The sequence below is a fragment of the Thamnophis elegans genome, chromosome 7 (assembly GCF_009769535.1).
Source record: "Thamnophis elegans isolate rThaEle1 chromosome 7, rThaEle1.pri, whole genome shotgun sequence".
NCBI classification, from domain to species: Eukaryota; Metazoa; Chordata; class Lepidosauria; order Squamata; family Colubridae; genus Thamnophis; species Thamnophis elegans.
In genome coordinates this window covers 25396764-25418677 of record NC_045547.1, presented here as the reverse complement: position 1 = coordinate 25418677, position 21914 = coordinate 25396764, and the positions used below count along the sequence as shown (strand labels likewise).

The window sequence follows — 21914 nt, the reverse complement described above, 5'->3', positions numbered from 1 at the left end:
GGACTTGGACTCCACCGCAGTAGGTCCAGCTGAGTCACAGGAGGATCATTTGTCACATCAGCTCTGGGTTGAGTTCCAGGAAGTTGCCTCTGGGGATGTGGACAAGGCCATTCGAGCTGTAAGTGCCTCCACTTGTATTTTGGACCCGTGTCCCTCCTGGCTGGTGGCTAACAGCAGGGAGGTGACACATGGCTGGATCCAGGCGGTTGTCACCGCCTCCCTTCGGGAGGGGCACTTCCCCGCCGTACTTAAAACGGCGGTGGTGAGACCCCTCCTGAAGAAACCATCGTTAGATCCAGCCATCTTAAACAACTTTCGTCCTGTCTCCAACCTTCCCTTTATCGGGAAGGTTGTCGAGAAGGTGGTGGCCTTTCAGCTTCAACGGGCCTTGGAGGAAGCTAGCTATCTTGACCCCTTCCAGTCCGGCTTCAGACCTGGTTACAGCACAGAAACCGCTTTGGTCGCATTGACCGATGATCTCTGGAGGGCCAGAGATGGAGGCTATGCGTCCATCCTGGTTCTCCTTGACCTCTCAGCGGCTTTCGATACCATCGACCATGGTATCCTTCTGCGACGACTGCGGGAGGTGGGAGTGGGAGGCACTGTTCTGCGGTGGTTCTCCTCCTACCTCTCGGACAGGTCGCAGTCGGTGTTGGTCGGGGGGCAGAGATCGTCCCTGAGGCCCCTAACATGTGGGGTACCTCAGGGTTCGGTCCTATCCCCCCTACTATTTAACATATACATGAAACCGCTGGGCGAGATCATTCGGAGGCACGGGATAAAATACCATCAATATGCGGACGATACGCAATTGTATCTGTCCGCCCCGTGCCAACTCAATGAAGCGGTGGACGTGATGAACCAGGGTTTGGAGGCCGTTAAGAACTGGATGAGTGCTAACAAACTGGTACTCAACCCGGATAAGACCGAGTGGCTGTTGTGCTTCCCCCCCAATAATTTGGCTAATACACCAACGCTTAGGCTGGGGGGTCAAATTTTATACCCCTCAGATAGGGTCCGCAACTTAGGAGTCCTCCTGGATCCACAGCTGACTTTTGATCACCAGCTGTCGGCTGTGACCAGGGGGGCATTTGCCCAGGTTCGCCTGGTCCGCCAGTTGCGGCCCTACCTAGACCGGGGGGCTCTCACAACAGTCACTCGAGCCCTTGTGATCTCTAGACTGGAATACTGCAATGGGCTCTACATGGGGTTGCCCTTGAGGTGCATCCGGCGACTACAGCTAGTCCAAAATGCAGCCGCGCGAGTGATAGTGGGCGCACCGCGGTTCGCCCACGTTACACCTGTCCTCCGCGAGCTGCACTGGCTACCTGTTGGTCTCCGGGTGCGCTTCAGGATACTGATGACCATCTTTAAAGCACTCCATGGTAGTGGATCTGGGTACTTGAGAGACCGCCTTCTGCCGATTACCTCCCTAAATCGACCAATTAGATCGCACAGACTGGGCCTCCTCCGAATCCCATCTGCCAGTCAATGTCGACTGGCGACCACACGGAGGAGAGCCTTTTCTGTTGCTGCCCCGAGATCCGTACCCTCACCACTATCCAGACCTTCCGCGCAGCCCTCAAGATCTGGCTCTCCCAGCAGGCCTGGGGATAGGTTTCCAATTACCCGCCCGAGTGTTTGATTGCTGAATGAAAGTTGTGTTTTATTATTTTTTCTTTGTGCACATATTGTTTTGTTTCTGACCTTGCACCCCCCTCCCCTGTGGTTGTAAGCCGCCCTGAGTCCCCTCAGGGAAAAGGGCGGCATATAAATCCCAATAAACCTAAACCTAAACCTAAACCTAAACTACCAAAGAGTGAATTAAAAAAGAAAGAATGATATTTGGTTATGTATTAACTCAGTATGATTTTGTAAGGTCTTTATGAAATGTAACCTGATTCAAGATCTTGGAATAATCTTGGGTAGCGAAGAACCAAAATAGAATTGCATCTTTCTGTGAATGTAGTTAAAACTATTTCCTCACTTGCATACATTGTTAAACTTTGCAATATGTTATCTGTGAAAGATGAAATCACATCTACGAGTATAGAGTAAAATAAATCAGGGAAGATAAGGCTATCAGTAGCTTCTTGTTAGCATTAGTATATGTTAACTGTAATGTTAGAGACCTTTTTGGATAATATAGTGTATAGCGCATACTTATACTCATGTCTTTCTAGCCCCACATTATTTTGAAAACAGGCTGCTAGCTTATAAAGATTAATTTAATCCAACATTGCTCTTTGTAGTATTTTGTTTATTAAGTATAATTCCAAACTTTTAAACAAGAAACCCACACATGCCTCAAGGATAAAGAGTCCATATTAAATTAAATCAACAATTTATAGAATAAGAATGGCTGACCTTTAAATGCCAGCCATTGGTAGTGGTGCCTTCCGATTTTGTTTATAGAAAACTGTATTTATTAGAACATTTATGATAATAATCAACCAGCATGATTTTTACTAGTTCAGATCCAGCTTGATTTTTTCTATCACTTGATTTATGCTTCTAATGGCATTTGAAGTCCAGTTTTCTTTTCTTTTTTTAAGAATGCATTCTTTATGCATTTATCTGGGAGGAACTTAGTAAAGCGTTAATTTAAATGAAGCACTTGTAGGATTGTGTTAATTGGCTTATTTTATTTAAACTGTTTGGGGAGTCTGTTGGTTGAAAAGGAGTATAAAAACATTCAAGACAAATACTGACATATTGAAAGGTGTCCAATTCAAGGGGGGAAATGCCATATAGATTTAAGAAAAATGTCTTTGTACCAGACCAGGCCTTAAAGTTAATTTATAAATGTCTTTTTACATTATTTATTAATAGTAAGACATAATCAGTATTGCAAATAAAGTATAATCTGCACTAAAATAAACACATCATTTTGCAACAGAATGTTTTCATAAATATATCATCAATGAATGTAAAATCATTTCCTTGTTTCTAGAAGTATTTTTATTGTGGATACTCAAGAAAGGTTTAAGCCTTTATCTGAGATCTTTGGCTATTAAAACAGGTTCTGTTTGCCATTTCTATCCTCATTGCTTAAATACAGTTCTTCCACTTGAAGAATACTGCTCAGCACTAATGTTTAGTTCTGTGATTTGCACGACCTTTGTCAGTAGTGTTAATCCTTTTTCACATGAGAGACTGAGACCGGTCTTTCAGAGAAGTGATAGATTGCTTTTTCACATCAAAGGACTCTAACTTTTTCCCTTTCACTGAGATTCCTGCAGAAGGAAAAGAAACTCTGGAAATATAGAGAGATGTAAGAAATATGAAAGCCTGAAATTATATCTCAGTCTTGTCTGAAACTAAGAATGATTGAAATTTGGGTGAACTGAAAAAAAAAGTATGATGTCTACCAAATTGTTCTCCTATACCAATATTTTTCCAGAAACTCTTTTAGATATGCTGGCTGGGATTTCTGGAGTTGCAGTCCCAAATCATCTAACAAATCTTGAATCTATAGTGTTTTCCCAATCTTAATAATTTTAAGATGTGTGCTGGCTCGGGAATTCTGAAAGTTAAAATTGCCAAGGTTGAGAAACAATGGTCAACAGATCTGAAAGGTGACAGCTTGGGAAAGGCTACTTCTGCTTTTCCCAAATTATCTGGATAACACTAATGAAAATTTAAGTCATTCAAGTCACTTATAAATCTGAGCATTAATATTCACTAAAATACTTGTTACACTAATAGGATGAGCTTGTGAAATGTCAAAGATTGCATAAGTCTTAAATTCCAAAATTTAGAACTTACACATTTTGACTTATCCAGTGTAAAATTGTTCCAACTTTCTAACTATAGGAAACATTTCCCAAAGCACTCTAACAATTATAGTCAGAATTTAGCTGCTGTTTCCTTTTAGAGGTACATTTCAACATGTGTCCAGTTCATGTACAGCACTTCCTGAATTGTGGAGATTGTTATCCACACACAAAAACTAAAATTCAACTAAAAAAGCACAGGAAGGAAGAAGTTAAAAGAACCTCTAAGTTCTGATAGAAAAAGAAAGATTAGTTATTTTATGAGGACAACTGATTTAATTGGCAGGGATTTATATTTTGTTGACATTCTTTGTCAACAACTTTGACATATCCAAGTTGGAAGAACCCAAAAAAGTAAATTGAAAGGATGGGCTGTGGAAACTTATTGCTCAAGAGCTATGAGTCCTAAAACTAGATATATCTCATCAATGATATTTCCATGAGTCTATGATTAAGATATGCAAGTATACAATTTCAATTGCACTGAAAATAATATGTGAAATATTGAGGATCCTGAAAGTAGCTGGAAACCATGTCAACCATGTACTATTCAACATCTACATGAAACCGCTAGGAGAGATCATCCGCAGGCACGGGATTAGATACCATCAATATGCGGACGATACTCAATTGTATCTGTCCGCCCCGTGCCAACTCAATGAAGCGGTGGACGTGATGTGCCGGGGCCTTGAGGCCGTCATGGACTGGATGAGGGTTAACAAGCTTGTGCTCAACCCAGAAAAGACCGAGTGGCTGTTGTGTTTCCCTCCCAAAGATTTGGCTACTGTTCCACCACTCAGGCTGGGGGGTCAAATTTTATACCCCTCAGAGAGGGTTCGCAACTTGGGAGTCCTCCTGGATTCACAGCTGTCATTTGACCACCACTTAACGGCTGTGACCAGGGGGGCGTTCGCCCAGGTTCGCCTGGTGCGCCAGTTGCGACCCTACCTGAATCGGGAGGCTCTCACAACAGTCACTCGGGCCCTTGTGACCTCTAGGCTGGAATACTGCAATGTGCTCTACATGGGGCTGCCCTTGAAGAGCATCCGGCGACTTCAGCTAGTGCAGAATGCAGCCGCGCGAGTGATTGCGGGTGCACCCCGATTCACCCGCATTACACCTATCCTCCGCGAGCTGCGCTGGCTACCTGTTGATCTCCGGATGCGCTTCAAGGTGCTATTAATCACCCATAAAGCCCTACATGGCAGTGGATCTGGATACTTGAGAGACCGCCTTCTGCCAATTACATCCCTGCGACCGATAAGATCCCATAGATTAGGCCTCCTCCGCATTCCATCGGCCAGCCAGTGTCGGCTGGCAACTACAAGGAGGAGGGCCTTTTCAGCAGTAGCCCCGACCCTTTGGAACGAGCTCCCCGTGGAGATTCGCACCCTCTCCACCGTCCAGGCCTTCCGCATAGCCTTGAAGAACTGGCTCGCCCGTCAGGCCTGGGGATAGGATAGTTGCCCCTCCCGAATGATGAATGTATGTTGTTTGCTATTTTATTACATGTTGTCCTACTGTCCGTATTCCCCCCCTTCCCAGTTTTTGTGTGAGCCGCCCTGAGTCCCCTCAGGGAAAAGGGCGGCCTACAAATTCTAATAAAATTCTAAATTCTAATTCTAACCATCTCTTTATGAAAAGCACTGAAGACTTTTCCATTTCTGGCTGCACATGTTTCATTGTATGTGGATGGTTCATTATACATGAACATGTTTATGCACAAACCAAAGTTCATAAGGCACTTATGAACTATGCAATTTTTTTTGAGAAAAAAACAGGCCCATTTTCACGAAAAACGCTGTTTTATTGCTCGTTTTTGCTCCTTTCCTCCCAGGAGCACTCTGCAAGCCCCCCCCCCCCAAGGCTATTCATGCCTTTTTTAAAAATGGGCCCGTTTTTGCAAAAAACATTCCATTTTTGGGAGGTTTGCAGAGTGTAAAATTTTTTCCCCCTTTCGGAAAACTACCTATCTACTGTATTTCTCTCTCTATTTCTTTCTACTTCTCTCTCTCTATCCCTCTACCTACCTACCTACCTACCTACCTACCTAACTACTCTACCTACCTACCTACCTACCTACCTACCTAACACACACTCTCTCTCTCCCTACCTATCTACTGTATTTCTCTCTCTCTTTCTATTTCTCTCTGTCTATCCCTCTATCTACCGACCTTTTCTAAAAATTTGCCTCTTCAAAATCTTGGTGCGCCTTCTACTCTGAAAAATACGGTAATTAACTATTGGAGTTACAGTTCCTGTTAGTGGTATCTCATGCCTCCATCGTGGATAGAGGAAAAAGACACAAGTATTTTTAATGACTGCATGTGAATTTATTTGCATTATTACCCATTCATTTCAAAATATAATAACTTGCATTGTATTGCATTTTTTTCATTAGAGCAGCATCCATTCAGTTTTAAACTTCTAAAGAACCAGAGCAGCATTTATGCAACCAGATTTGCTCTTTCCAGAAGCAGAAGATTAAAATTCTAATTGAATCCAATCCAGGCACTTATAATGATGATATTATTTTACTGTGCCAAGAACAACTGGATATATGTTTTGATTAAGTTGAAACCATTAAAACGTCATAAAATGTACCTTTTTGCCCATGACGACTGCTAAACTTGTCTCCAATTTCTGGGCGCCTAGTTTGCCTTAGTAATATTTTGATTAAAAAAGCATCTTCTGCATTGGAAGATATCATGACCTTTTCAATGTACGAATCAGTTGCACCTTTGTAACTAATGAACAGAAAATGTACATAGTTTAATTCAAGAAAAAAGGCAGCTGAGTTTAATTAATACTAGACACCTTCAAAACAGTTTACCAATTTTAACTTCAAGTGCAAATTTTACGGCTTCATGCAAAGTTTCAATAGTGAAAGCAATTTCAAAACAGCTATAGGAAACCAGTAACAGTAGGAATGGTAAATGAAGAAATGTTTCTTTGTCCATTTATAGTTTAAGAGTGAACAAAAAGGACCCATGAAGAACTTGGATATTAAAAAATACTGAAACAAGCTGAAATCCAGCTTCCTTATACCGTGTTTCCCCCAAAATAAGACAGGGTCTTATTTCCCCCCCCTCCGAAATAAGCACTTGGCCTGATTTTCGGGGTGGTCTTATTATTTTTGAGGTGCAGGAGGCGGCGAGTGTGGTCACCTCATGGCTGCTGCTGTGTTGCAATATTTTTGGGGAGGGCTTATTTTAGCGCATGCACTCAAAAGCCCAATTGGGCTTATTATCTGGGGAGGTCTTATTTTCAGGGAAACAGGGTAATATATATAATGTGACATTACCAAGAAAACGAAACATTTGAGCCCTTTTAGTAACTGGTACGCCTGACATGGCCAATTTCTATTTTCTTTTCCAGAACTCAGCAGAAAAAAAAATAAGGTAGCATGTCATACATTACTGGCACATCTTTATACTGAGATTGCTGAGATGCGCTGCTCCCTTCCAGAGGGGTTTGGGTCACTGTGGGCATCGATTTATTCACAAGCACTTGCTTGTTTTCCACTTTCTCACCTGTAAGTATATGAAGAAATAATATGTTTATGGCCTGTTTCAATTATTTTCATTATCTCAAATGGTGAAGGGAGGGGGAGGCTGTGTTATAACCTGAGACCCTAGGCCTCACCCAAGTGCCTATTTATGCTCCTTGGAGTCAACCAATATCATGTCACCAAAATTTGGCAGTAGAACACTGAAAAATGAGGGACTGATTTTTGAGAGGTTGTTAAACCATCCAGTATACTGTATACCATGAATGTACATAATTAAACACCAAGAACAACAACAACAAAAAAGCTTCCACTGAATCGGGTCACTATTACTCCTCATGTTATGAGACAAAGCCTACAGATTTGGGATTGAGTATGACAATAGCAAATGAACAAAAACAGTGGTTCAAACTAATAATACTTGTAAGAAAGAAAAGAATGTATACCTGGAGAGCAAATACCATCAGCATCTAAAATTTCATGCCGCCAAATCGGTTTACGTGTTCCCGCATCCAGCATGGGCCCCATTACTTTATCAAATGTTTGATTTGTGTAACGCTTGAGAGTACACTTAGCATTTTTGTACACAAGGCATCTTCCAAAGCCTCAAAGAAAACAAATATATCAATCAAAACTACTATCAGGGTTATCTAAAATGAGAATCAGATTATGTTTTAAATATACTATACAAATCCATAGTACAGAAAACAGTTGCTTGGATAACTGTTTATGAAACAATGCACAATATGCTGAAAAGGTGGACAATTTAGAAACTATGGCTGCAGTCCAATGGACTTTTTTCAAGCTATTCAAGTACACTTACTTCATAATAATTTTAATATGGCATGAGCCAAAATGTATTGTTAGAAATGCAATGGCTTATGACAATGAAATAATATGTCATAATAGTGACTTCAAGGTGTCACAAGACATTTATAATCTTTCATTAAAATTGTAACTTCAAAGGGGTTAAAACTTCATTATAGCTACATTTCAAAAGAGCTAAATACACAATTTGTTATAATTGGAGAATTAAATTACATGTATATTTCTGAAAGAACTTTGCAGTCTTTAAAATAAAACATTTACAATTTAGAATGTACTATCTTATGTAATTTAACAGGTTTAAAGAATGATAAAATGTACCTGATGTCTAATTCCCACATTTGTTTTAAAAGACAATAATTTAATAATGATCTGGGATATTTTGTAAAAATATCAAAGCCAAAAACATTAATTATTAACAATTAAAACAATTTGGTTGCAAAAATCTTTAAATGCGCTGCATTTTTTTCATTATCCCTTACTGGCTTAATAATTCCTAAATTTGGAAGAATGCTTCTTCATAAACTTTATTCTCTGAAAGTGTTTTTTCCAGTTGAAGTTATGCATAGTATATTTGTATCGTTTGGCAGTACGACGTAATTCTGGAGAGTATTTGGTTTCCCCCCTAATGTTACTAGTCTACCAGAAAGAAAACATTTTGCTTTAAATCATGTCTGCCATTGTTTTAGGCAAAAAAGAATAAATTAAGTGTGCAGACATTAATGCCAAAGATACATGTCCAGCAATACTACTAGTGCTGCCTGGCAACTGGCAAAAGGGCTCTCAAGGATGGGCGAGTGTAGTAGAATGTACTGCAGTATGCAAGCAGTCTGACCACACAAAGTAAACTCAAGGCACCCACAATATTATGCCTCAAGCAGAGGAACTGTGTTTTAAATATGATTGATGAGGCAACACTAAAAAGCGTAACATCCAGACAAGTTTGTTAGAAGTGAATGCAAGGAATACTCTTTGAAAAGCACCGAATATGCCTTCCCTGAAAAAGATTTAATGGGCCCTATGGAGAAGGTGCCTGATTGGCATTGCAGCCTAATGATAAACCACAAAGATTTTTGCTTTCTTAAAAACAGGTAGCAAATTTATTATGAACCACATTTATTTGCTAGGCAATTTAATACTAATAATTTTTGGGGTGTCTAACTAATTTTTCTCAAAATATTATAAAAAAATCCTGATGGTATTCAAGGAATACAGGTCGCCCTCGACTTAGAACAGTCCATTTAGTGACCGTTTGTAGTAACAATGCCACTGAAAAAAGTGGTTTCTGACCATTTCCCACATTTAGGACCATTGTAGCATCCTCAAGGTCACATGATCAAAATTCAGATGCTTGGCAACTGACTCAAATTTATGACTGTTGTTGCCGTGTCCCCGGGTTCATGTGATCCCCTCTTGTGATCTTCTGACAAGCAAAGTCAACAGGGAAAACAGATTCAATTAACAAACATGTTACCAACTTAACAACTGCAGTGATCCACTTAACACCTATGGCAAGAAAGATCGTAAAATGGGGCAAAACTCACTTAACAACTGTCTCATTTAGCAGAAGAAAATTTGGGCTCAATTGTGATCCCGGTATTCATCGCCACTGAAATGTCTATAGAGTTCAAATGTTACTGGTTTTCATTATTAATGAAAAAGTAGTATTTTGTAAAGCACAATTAAGCCAAATATAATTGTTTAAAAGTCAGATGGTTAGTTTATTTCAGTTACAGTAGTAAATTTGCAGCTCCCCTTAAGATGCATTTTCTGCAGTAATTTCTCATTCTAATTCTTGAAAAGTGTTATATTAGAGTTCAGTTGAGATGTAACTATAATCCATTATTATGTTAAAAACAGGTTTTCAAACTCTACTCACAAAGTGAGCCCACAAAAATAAAAGACAATCAGATTTTGAGCTATCTGCTTTTTTCCATCGGCTCAGTCTTCTTTTTTGTGATGAGGTATTTCAGCTAATGTGATCTATTATTTCAAATATCCCAAGTGTGGTTTAGCAATTTAGATATCACACCAAATCATAGTTTTTACATACTGTAGTATACAAATACACCTAAAAATGAATCATGGTTTGTCAATTTAAACATCAAAATTGTGATTATTTTCCTTTATTCATAGACGTGAACTATTTGTATTGAGCTGACATAACTATCCTATTAAAAATAGAGACTTCCTACCTCGGTCTAAAGAAGCCTTGTTTAAAACCAGAGCATCCTCAATGTCATAACCACTGTAACTCATCACAGCAACCGTCGCATTCTGTCCAGCCGGCAGTTTTTCAAACTCAATGAGTTCTATTGTTTTTGTCTTAACCATTGGTCTTTGAGGATAAGCTAACAGATACATAAGGGTATCAATCCTATTCCTTTGATTGTAGCCAATGGTACCTGCAATGAAAAAAAAAATATTCTTAAGCAAACTTGGTAGATGCTTGATTAGCTACAAAAATGTGGAGAAATCAACAGAAATAGCAGCAAATATTTTATGCCATCTATTTCCTTGGTGTTCATTTTAGCTGAGAGCTAACTAGGTGAAAATGTGCAATACCCAACTTTCCCCACACACTTTTTACATAGAATGTAAATTATAGTAGAAAGTTCTCAGTGTAGACCTCAAACAGTTTTGAGCCTCTACAATTTTATTTCAAGAATTAATTCATCTTTGAGTTATTCTAGCGTTAGATTGCAATTATAGTTTTTTTTTACTAGACGCTTTTGAGGAGTAGATCTGTAGTAATCTAGTTACAAATACAACCACTGCTTCAGTGTACCAGCCAGTGAACAAAATATAATGACCATAATATTGAAAGTCTTTCTTACAGCCTTGAGCACGAAGTAATTCTCGAGGCTCCATAAATTGATAAACATGATGTATAAACAGGCAAATAATTCCTGTGTATCTGGAATATGATTAGAATTATTTCAGCCTCATTACTACCTATCTGATTACTCAGATAAGCTGCCCATAGACTTCTTGAAAGAAAAGTCTATTAAAAAAAATAAGTGATCTTCTAACTTTTCAAAATTCTATCTACAAATATGATTTATTTCCATTTATACCTATTGTAAACCTTCCAGCATATATCATCAGAATTTCAGTTCATCTGTTACGTTCTATGTTATTTAAGATCCACCGATCTGCCTAATTTTTGCTAAGCCTCAAGGAAGGCATTTCTCAGGCAATGGAAGTATTCAAATAATCAGAATGGGGCAATGCTGAGTAACAAGTCCTTTCTTCTCGGCAGGGAGCCAAAAGACTATCTCAATAATCCCGAATTCTTGACAGCCCAGGAAGTGACTAAATGGACTTGAACATGTATCTCCCAGAGGACAATACAAAGACTGTTAGTGGCAGCGGGTGGGGAGGGACAGCCAGAGACAACCATAAGGGAGGGCTGACACTTTAAAAGAACTAACGTATTTTGATGTGATGAATCACTGTCCAGACAGATTCAAAATAGCCAACTCATAAGTTACAGCACCAAATGTAAACTGTGCAGATGTGCCTGAAGTTAATTCGTAGCCAATCTAGGATTACAAGAATTGAGCTTCCTATAGGCGCTGTGTCTATAACTGTATTTTTTTTTTTAAAAAAATGGTGCTTTGGTTGATAACTTCTTTTACAATAGCCAGCTGGTGATTATAGGAACTACAGTCCCACACAACTACAGGGCACAGAAGGGAAAAAAAACAGTCTAGACACTATTAGCAAATATTCAGCACAAACTAGATGTTTAATGTGTATGGTTGTTGTTTTTTAAATAGTCCATTACATCTCAGCTTTAAAACTGTACTTTTATCTCCTTGCTCATTCCTCAGGTGCTTGCAGTAGCACACAGAAACAAAGCCTTTAACAATAATTACTAAAGATATTCAGCAGCTTTTGTATTCCCATCGTCAGCAGCAACGTCAGAGGATTGTATCCAAGGAGCTAAATGTGCAAGACCCTGGGTCAAAGCAGCTGAATACACCAACCTCAGAAAACACAGACAATGAATTGCAAATGACACTGAAAACAAAATGAGAAAAAAAGACCTTCACACAGAAAAGTACAAAAGAACTCTACAGATTCTGAATTGGCTTTCTGTACACACTGATCCTGCTTAACTGTGTGTGGTAACCAACCAAACCTTCTGAGGCTAATAGTCCTAAAATAGATTCTCCTGGAAAAAAGAAAGCATGACAAAGAAACAGGATGCAATTAAAAGAAAGGAATGGTGTGTAAAATATTTTTGAAATGTTTCTAATGTGCTGAAGGGAGAGAAAATGTATTACATAGGGGTTTTGTCCATGTAAAAATGATGATCTAAGATAATTTTATTTCCCTTCTCCCATCAACCGAGAAGCAGCATTATTTGGCTATATATTATACTCCCTGAATTTATGTGACCCGCCCAGGAATGACACCCTAACTGAATTTCTCACTTAATGTTTTAAGCAAATTGTAATGGCAACTGAGAAAAAGCCTCACTGAAATGAATGGATGGTGGCGAGAAGGTTCTCTGCCATAAAGTTGCAACTGCTGCAGAACAAAATCCTGCAGGTGTTATTTAAGGACTGGTGAAATGTCTTCATAAAGCATTTGTTTTGGGAGATGAAGAACAAGCCAAGTTAAAGCTACACAGCAACATGCAATTTGCAAATAACAGATGGTACGTAACAATTTGCTTGCCATGGTGAAGAACTGGAAATCCACGTGTTACACAAATATGTAATGTATAAATAAATGTTGTGCAACGCATTTGAGACACACAGGCTCAAACAAGTAAAGCACTGGTCATCTAATTCTGAGACTGCTGCATTCCCCAAAAGCCTTGTGTACGGAGGTCCCATGCCCAGTCCATGCTTTTGCTGGCAATGTCAAGCAGTTATGCGCCCACATGTGCATAGAGACAAAAGACTCATGGGAAAAGACTCCGAAGCCCTGCATGATCATTCCAGGGGAGGGGGGGGGGTGTCCTCAAAACTTCAAAAGGAGATGCTTTGTTTTTGGCAAAATGGTTTACAAAGCACCAATTCAAATGTTTTACACTGTCTTAATGTATATTAACAGGTATATGTCCATATTAGTTGCTATGTATGTGGGCTGTAGGGGACAGCAATATGTATGTTTGTATGTATGTGTGTGTGTTGCATTTGTGCTGATAAATAAATAAAGGCAAATGCAACCCAAATGTAACAAAGGCAACATAAAAAATGGCTTTCTGCCTGGATGGCAGAAAGCCATCCTTGCATTTGTCTTGCATTAGTGATGATAAATAAAGCAGTATGCTTCCTCCATATTTGGGCATACCAGGGGTTGTGACACAATACATACCTATTTCCCTGGCTTAGCTGATAAAGGAGGAGAGCCTGTGGCCTAGTGGCTAATATAACTGCCTAATATGTAATACAGCCCAGGTTCGAATCCCAGTAAGGGTATGGCTAGCTGATGAGAGCTAAATAGCTTGAAATAGATCTATACTAGTCTCCCTTTATTTATTTATCAGCACAAATGCAACACAAATGTAACAAAGGCAACAGTAAAAATAATGGGTTTCTGTCGTGATGGTCTCTTGTGACAAGCCGATAGACAGAAAAGGAAGCAGTATGCTTCCTCTATATTTGGGCATACCAGGGGTTGTGACACAATACATACATACATACATACATACATACATACATACATACATACATACATATCCCTAACCTGTATATATACATATACATACATACATCACATACACACACACACACACACACACGTGTGTGTTTATATACCTATGTATGTATATATAAAAGTGACCCTCTTTAATGCTTATTTAAAAGTGGCAAAGAGCAGGGAAATCATTGCTGAATTGAAACAAAACAAAGCAAAACAATCAAACGCATCAAAATAGAGGACTAGTTATGTGTGTGTTCACTTATACTATATACTGTATACATATACATATACACACAGAGTTTCCCCTGCTATGCTAATTATGAGTCCAATCTATTAATGTAGGTTAATATTAATAAATATGTATTAGGAAAAGGCTGAACCACTGATAGACGCACGCACGCACACACACACACACACACACACACACACATGACATACTACAGAGCTATGATGTGGATTTCTTAGTCATGAATTTTGGAATTCAGTTTTAAAAATGAGGCTTAATAATGTCACTTAAGAAATAATAGCGCTGGTGAATTGGGGATTTCCTGTTTTCTGACTAGGGAGTTATAACTACATTACCCTAAAAACAATCTTGATAATTTAATGCTGATAAATGAAAACAGCATATCACAAAATATCTCTCATAAATTCTTTATCTTAACCTCTGAGTACATTTCTAATTTTGTTTTTTAAAATAGGAAGGCATATAGAAAATTTTGCCAAAAATTGGGGATATGAGAAGGCACATGTTTTCAAATCAGGGTATCAGAAATATTTAACAAAGTTGAGGGAAACTGAATCTGGGATGCATGAATCTGATTTCTGATCTGAAGGCGCGGAAGTCTTACCCATAGCTTGCTTTCCCATAGCGCACTGGTAAGTGTTTCTTGGAGACTGGTTATGATGGGGATATGGAATGAGACCAGCACAGACTCCAAGAAGAGTAAAAGGTTCAATCTCCAAGTGTGTTGTCTCTCTAATAAAGGAAAAAAAATATATAGCTAGATTTCTTAAAAGTTAAAATCACATGGTTGCATACTGAAAAGCTGGACCTATGAAGTAAGAATCCCCCCTGCCAATGGCTTTCTGGAAGTAGGTGAAAACCCAGCTGTTCTGAAAGACCTTTGGAAATTAATTAGATCCAATGGTAATGAACTGAACAAATGATGAGTTCGACAATTGTAGTACCAAATGAGGAAATCAGATTTTGGAGTTTACTATTTTAATTATGTTACTGAGTCACATAAATGTTCTTGAAGACAATGTTAATAAAGAAAGGAACTTTTTTTAATGTATACATCTCTGCGCACAAAATTTCATCTTTTTCTAAGAATACATTCCCAAGAAGATTAAATATCTTCTTGCTCTAATTTCAGTGTTACAATACAAAACTTAGGTTTTAATGATGCTAGAATACTTACTTATTGATTGTATGTTCATAGAGTGCAATGTTGCAATCATTTTCCTCATTCACATCCAAATATTCAACAAGGCTTTCATGTAAAAAGTCTTCAAAATTCCTGAATATAAAATATTTATTTTTCAAAACAATGTATATATGCTCACATAATTCCATGTGCAAATGTGCCTAAAAGATAAACAATAAACTAATACTAAAGCAAAGTGAGAACAGGATTTTTCATATAAATGAATTTCCACACACAGATTTCTACCTTAAATAAAGTCCAGAATAACTTAACTTAATAACACTTAACTAAACACTCAGTAGCTGTTCAGAGGTTCAGGTAGATCAGGGGTCTCAAAACTTGGCAACTTTAAGACTTGTGGATTTCAACTCCTAGAATTCTCCAGCCAGCAGAGTTGGCTGGAGAATTCTGGGAGTTGACGTCCACAAGTCTTAAAGTTGCCAAGTTTGAAGACCTCTGAGGTAGGGGATTGACTGTCCTGGAGATGCTAAGGACTGAACCAGATTTGGTTTCCACAAGGTTATATGCTTTACTCATTTAGCCAGGTGCTTCCTTATTTAACTTTTGTGGTGCCAATGAATGCATTTGAAATGGACACTCTCACCACACTAATGTAGTCGTGGGTATGGTGATCATGAGGCACCCATATACTGAATGGCAAACAAAGTATTGGTCTGCAACTACCTACCATGTAATTTCTTACAGCAAGGAGATGCAGGAGATTCATTACTGGAAATAGCCCCTCTCCATTGAAAAAAAAATCTCGGAACACAACTGCATCACTAACCACTATATATTTTTTTACTTCAAAGAATGAAATTTTTGGTCCCATCAACCTATTAGCTAGCACACACAGCTGCACCAGCTAATGAGCAGAATAGCCTATACAAAAATCCTGTCAATCAAACCCACATTTTGGCTAACAAAGAGCTTGATTAGCCAATGTGTGAACCAACCCCTCCTGAAAATCCCTTTAGTCTAATCTACTGCTGGCTAACATGGAGATAAATTAGCCAGTACATACATGGCCTGATTAAAAACCCCACTGGCTCAGTCTACATATTGGCTAACATGATGTGCTGTTAGCTAACTGGGGGGGAGGGGGGGCTCACCACCCCAACCTTCCCAAACTGAGGCAAACACAAGGCATGTTCTCAGGGGTGGGACAAAGTAGTCAGGCACCTCTTTGTGTTCTCATCCTCAGATCACTAGCTCTGTGTAGAGCTCCAATGCAGCTGCATACATGGCAAAATCTTACATTAGCCCTGCTTCCCATTTATTTATATATTTTTAATTAATGATATACAAAAATAATTTGGTGAAGAGGAAAATTTAGTGGCTCCGGCCAATACAATTTCATGAATCAGTTTGGTTCATGAAATTGTTCATTGGTTCATGAAATTCACTGAACGGGTAGCTTGTTGATGAAGAGTATGGAAATATCTATGCTTAAATACTGGGTTGCAGACATAGGAAATTTTGTTTTTATGAACAGATGGATCCTGGTAAAGAAAGCAGGATAACTTGCTGAGTTGTTTACCTATAACCTTGTGCCAGTTCTTCCATGTGCTTTTCTGTTACAGAGGGTTTTTGCTTCTTCACAATAATATAGGGCCTAGATCAAAGGAAAGAGAGCTGGCACATTATGTATTTTATTATCGTATCATTTCAGAGATGATATGAAGATCTTGTTAACAGCAGAAGTTAGCAGCATGAGGAATATAATAGGGAATTACAATTAGAGTGGACTGAAGCAGAATGGATCCTAAAGACTTAGAGACCATATACTCAGTCTTAGCTGACTGTATATATTATGCTATTAAAAAAGGTAGAGTACTCTTGTAAATATAATGTGCAAATTAAAAGATCAGGAAAGAAAAAAAGAAATACTTAACATATACAGGAAAATGACGTACTGAAGGAATAAAGGGCTTCCAACTGGCATACACAACAGCTTTCATTGTAATATGGGAATAGATCTGCCCATACTTTCCATTGCCCTTGCAAAGATATTCCCAAAATAAAACAGGAAATCACACGCAGGAATTGTATTTATCCATATGGTGGTTCATATTAGGCTATCAAGTTTGAAAGGCAGATGTACCTGCAACTCAGTTATTGGCATTTATTTTCAGTTACAGCGATCACCAGGAAGCACCACTGGTGATCAATGTAACTAAAAACACAATTCAGGACAAACCACACAACTGTGTACAAGTAGAAAAATTGCCCTTCTCACCCGCTGATGTGTGTGTGCATGTAAGTCATGAGAACATGACATAATGTAACATCTGTATTATTCTGTATTAATGTGCTCTGACAATTTAATAGCAGGCAGCTGTATATACCACTCTTACAAAGATTTGCATTTATTTTCTAATACATACGGCTAGCATATATATATGGCTAGGGAATGCATAACAGGACTTCATTTAGCCTTTTTATCAATGACTGCAAACAATTTTTAACATTAAGTAGAAAAGTTATATATTTTAAAGAGGGAATGGCTATAACCCTCTTAGCAAATACTTTACTATCACTTATTTCTACATTTAATAAATTATTTAACTTTATAAACTTTAAAAGTATAAATGAAATGTGAGTGAAAGTCTCTTGAAGGAAAGAGTAGTGTTTTTTTAAAAGGATATGACATAATGTAGAGCACTCTGTGGGACACAATTCAGAGGACATGGAAATTTTATATCCCTACCAGTTTCATATCTCTGAAAGAAGAGATATGCTTGAAACTTGGGGAGCCTCATCTTTCAGTGTTAACAAAGCCTGTCGTACTCCTTGTCTATTTGTAAGAGACTCTATGTTCGTGATAGCAAAACTATGGCACGCTTGCCACAAGTGGCACACAAAGCCCTCTCTGAGGGCACACGAGTTGTTGGCCTAGCTCAGCTCTACCGTGCATGCGGAAGACGGACGCGCATGTGTGGGGGGATTGCATGCTCATGCATGGGGGGCAGGGGGAGTGGGGGGGGGAGGTGCGGCACCCCTCACACCCCATTTTTGGTCCCAGGAGGCTTCAGGAAGGCCTGCTACGTTTAAAATGGGGCATGGGGGGTTGTGCACGCATGTGTGGGAGTACCATGAGGGGGTGCATGGGGGCGTGGGGGGAGCACAGGGGGAGCGCACATGCGCATGGGGTGGGGCGCATGGGGAGGTGTTGCACACACATTGCATTATGGGTGTGGGCACGTGCGCTGTCATGTGCGCACATTCGCTTTTGGCACGCGAGGACAAAAAGGTAGCCATCGTTGCTAAAGTAGATAGATTTACATTCTGTAGTTGATTTTTTAATTGTTTCTGATTTTTTAAAAATTAAATTTAATGCTTTAAATCAGCAAAGGCTTTTTATCATAAACATATAAGCAATGTTACAAAGAATGGCATGCCCAGCTAGACATCAGGAGTTGTTACTACTTGAACATAATGTCCAGTACGACCTAAATAACCACAATACTCCAGTTCAAGCAATCAGTTTAAGAGCTAATTCCTGCTTTCAAGGTTGAAGTGGAGATCTCAATAACTACAATAGGATTAAAGGAAAAAACCACAGCAAAATTGAGAAATTAAGTAACACTAATCATACAACATGATAGATACTTTAAAACAGCTGACATGTGCACCCCTTGAGTTCCAATTTATATTGGGTTATTTGTGAAGTGCCAACTGCTTGCCAATCAACTTGTGGACTGTACACATGTCTAAAACAGTTTTTTGTGAATGAACTGAACAACCTGATAGTATACTTGGAATAAAATATTCTGGTGCCATGGCCTGGGAAAAGCATATTCAAAATTCTTACCTACATAGCCTTCCACCATCACTAGAAATATAGACACATCTGTCTGCAAGATTTGTGGAGATTGAAACAAATTCATTGATATAGCCTGCTCTACGCATTAGCCGGAATGTGTAGACCAGTTTCTGATGATCTCGAATGACACCAAGGATGTTACCTGTTCAAACAAACAATTAAATGATTCTGTAAATGTTACCATCATTTCAATGGATAAAGCCAAATGTTGGCTTTCTGTGGAATAACAATCCAAGTTGTCATCAGCATAGTTATGAAATGTTTGATCAATTTCTATTCTGTCCTGGGACATAAACAGGCAGCAATTAACAGTAAAGTCAATGCATTTTTCAAAAAATGATAGTAGGTAATTCAACTGGATTTCTGCTATAATTTGGATTTGGATCAGTCATTCCTAGAAATGAAATGGTAGCAACCATTTAAAGCACTGACATAAACCTAAAAGAGAACAATTTTCATATTCTAACACAAGCAATTTTATTATTCTTTTGTTGATATCATGATTACTTCAAAGAAGTAATATGGTCTCTCCTAAAAATTAAAAATTAGGTATATGGTAAAATCTTGCAGGGTTGGAACTTTCACAGTTATAGCAGATTGAGAGAAAAAGCTTTATTTTACCCTCCTTCTACCATTTCTACACATTTCTCCCCAATTGGTATTTTCCAGATATGAGGGATAGTAACTCTCAACATCCCCAATCAGGTATGAATTTTTCTTAAAAACAATTTCACACTGTACTAAATGCACTTTAAGTATTTATTGCATATACTGGGAATATTTTGCATGAGAAACAATATTTTGAGAACACCTCGTAGCAGTATTGGGATCAATGCACAATAATTGTGCAGGTACAGATTTTACTATCTCACATCTTTTTCCTGATTTGTCAACAGTGTTGAGGGGCTATTTCCTGCCATAACTGTATTTAGGTACTTTTTAAATGTGGAAGTGGGTTTCTAAAGCTTTGCCTCATGTTGTAACTAACTTAAAAGGTTTAGAATCATGCTCATTATATGAAAACCGTATCTCTAGAATGAAATATATTAGAGATTAATAAAAATTAGCTTCCCCAATCAATGTTTATATGTAACTTTAAAAGTTGCATTTATGCCATGGGATGAACCATCAAAAAAGAGAATGCAAGAAGAATTCTACTGGGCACATATGCACTCTACAGTTCCCAAACTTTGTACAACACAGTGTACTCACAGAGGCACCATGGAATATTTTAAATTATCAAGGGAAACAGTGATATTTAACATTAGCCAGACACCACAAGAACTACTAATTTGAAATAGTTCAGTTTTGGCATAGCAGTGCTGTGAAAATAAATTACTGGGATTCTAATTGAAATGATGAAGTTTGGGAACCTTTAACTGCACTGTTAACATTCACAATCAGACATTTTAAAAATCTCATTTTCTGAAAAATTACTTGATCAAGTCTTGATTATTGTGAGAAGGACATATTATTTATACTAAACTTCTGGCATCCTGTTTCATTTGGATTAAAAGCAGTAACATACCGTTAAGGAAAACAAGAAACACGTTTGGATATGAAAGTTCCTCTCCACACAGAAGGTTTACATCTTCTACTCCAAGGTTACCAGCTAATTTAATAATAGGGCCGTCTTCCATGTCAGTAGTGATGTGAGTCATCAGTGCTAAGTTTTTAACCAAGCCACAGGCCTGACGAAAACAGAAGTCAGTTAAAAAATTAAAAAGGAAAGAAGTATATAAAATCAATTCATATAACTAAAATACTAAGAGTTAAATTTAACAAACATTCTGCTTAGGTGGCCATCAAATATGTTATTATGCATCAGATATACTAGTATGCAATTTTGTGCACTGTTGTAGCCACTGTTATTTGGTGATTGCTATCAGAATTTGACTGGCTAGTGACAACTAATTCCAAGTTATATTAAAAAAAACACAGAATAGAATTCATAATTTAATCCTAGAAAACACAAGTGACATCACTGATATTTATAGCTTTACAACCATACTTGGAATTAAATTTACAACTTTGTTTTTTTGTTTATACCTATGAGGGCTAGTTAGATTGTTTTGCACTAAACAACAGATTTGTTGTAATCTGCCATTAAATAAATGTATGTATTGGCAATTTGTTTCAAACAATTCAAAGTTGTCTTTTTAAAGAGGATAGCCAGCCAAAAGAATTCAAGGACATAAAATCTTCAATCAAAATTGAAGAAAAGTTTAGAGCGTGAAAATAGCTATGAAAAAGGTTTGCTGAATCATGGATATCCCAGGAGGATTTGGTTAACAGCATGGAAGCAGTAGAAGAAGTCAATGCATGGAGGTTCTTCATTTTGAGGGAAAAAGACAGCAAAAATGGATGGGAATAGGCAAAGGCAGTACATCTGTATAATAACTTGTAAAGTATATGACAAGGGGAAGTGCATTAACCTAATAGAGCTTACCTCTCCTTCAGGAGTATCTGATGGGCACAGCATTCCCCACTGAGATGGTTGCAGAGATCGGGGCCCACTCACTTTCCTGGTCTTTTCAAACTGAGAAGAAATCCTTGTCATCATCCCCAAAGCAGAGATATAGGACAAGCGTGACAATACTTGAGTCACACCCTGTCGATCCATCTTGAATCTCTTCAATGACCAATTTCCCTAAAGATAAAGAACCATGTAAAACTAGTCAACGCTTCAAACAACCTTTTACATTTCTAAACAGTATCAGTGTGGAAAACATGGTAAAACAGGCCCAGATATTCATCTATCAGGAAAATCTAGGAAACTTTTTTGTATAAATGACAATAATCATGCTGTTGGCCATGTGTTGAATTTAAGCATGCTAAGATTTTGATCAATTGTTTGTTACAGGCAAACTTCTCAATTGTTTAAAGTC

General features: G+C 38.3%; 1 protein-coding gene across 1 annotated transcript in view; it reads right to left on the bottom strand.

Annotated features, from left to right (window-relative positions):
- Nucleotides 1-21914, bottom strand: part of POLR3B (RNA polymerase III subunit B) — a 79632-nt gene that overhangs the window by 30946 nt on the left and 26772 nt on the right. The window contains exons 14-23 of the mRNA XM_032221573.1: nucleotides 21476-21676; nucleotides 20555-20717; nucleotides 19015-19168; nucleotides 16741-16815; nucleotides 15195-15293; nucleotides 14622-14749; nucleotides 10305-10514; nucleotides 7731-7889; nucleotides 7192-7309; nucleotides 6381-6523 (exon numbers count right to left, since the gene is read on the bottom strand). Of these exons, the coding sequence (XP_032077464.1) occupies nucleotides 6381-6523; nucleotides 7192-7309; nucleotides 7731-7889; nucleotides 10305-10514; nucleotides 14622-14749; nucleotides 15195-15293; nucleotides 16741-16815; nucleotides 19015-19168; nucleotides 20555-20717; nucleotides 21476-21676 (1450 nt within the window). The remainder of the gene's footprint in view (nucleotides 1-6380; nucleotides 6524-7191; nucleotides 7310-7730; nucleotides 7890-10304; nucleotides 10515-14621; nucleotides 14750-15194; nucleotides 15294-16740; nucleotides 16816-19014; nucleotides 19169-20554; nucleotides 20718-21475; nucleotides 21677-21914) is intronic.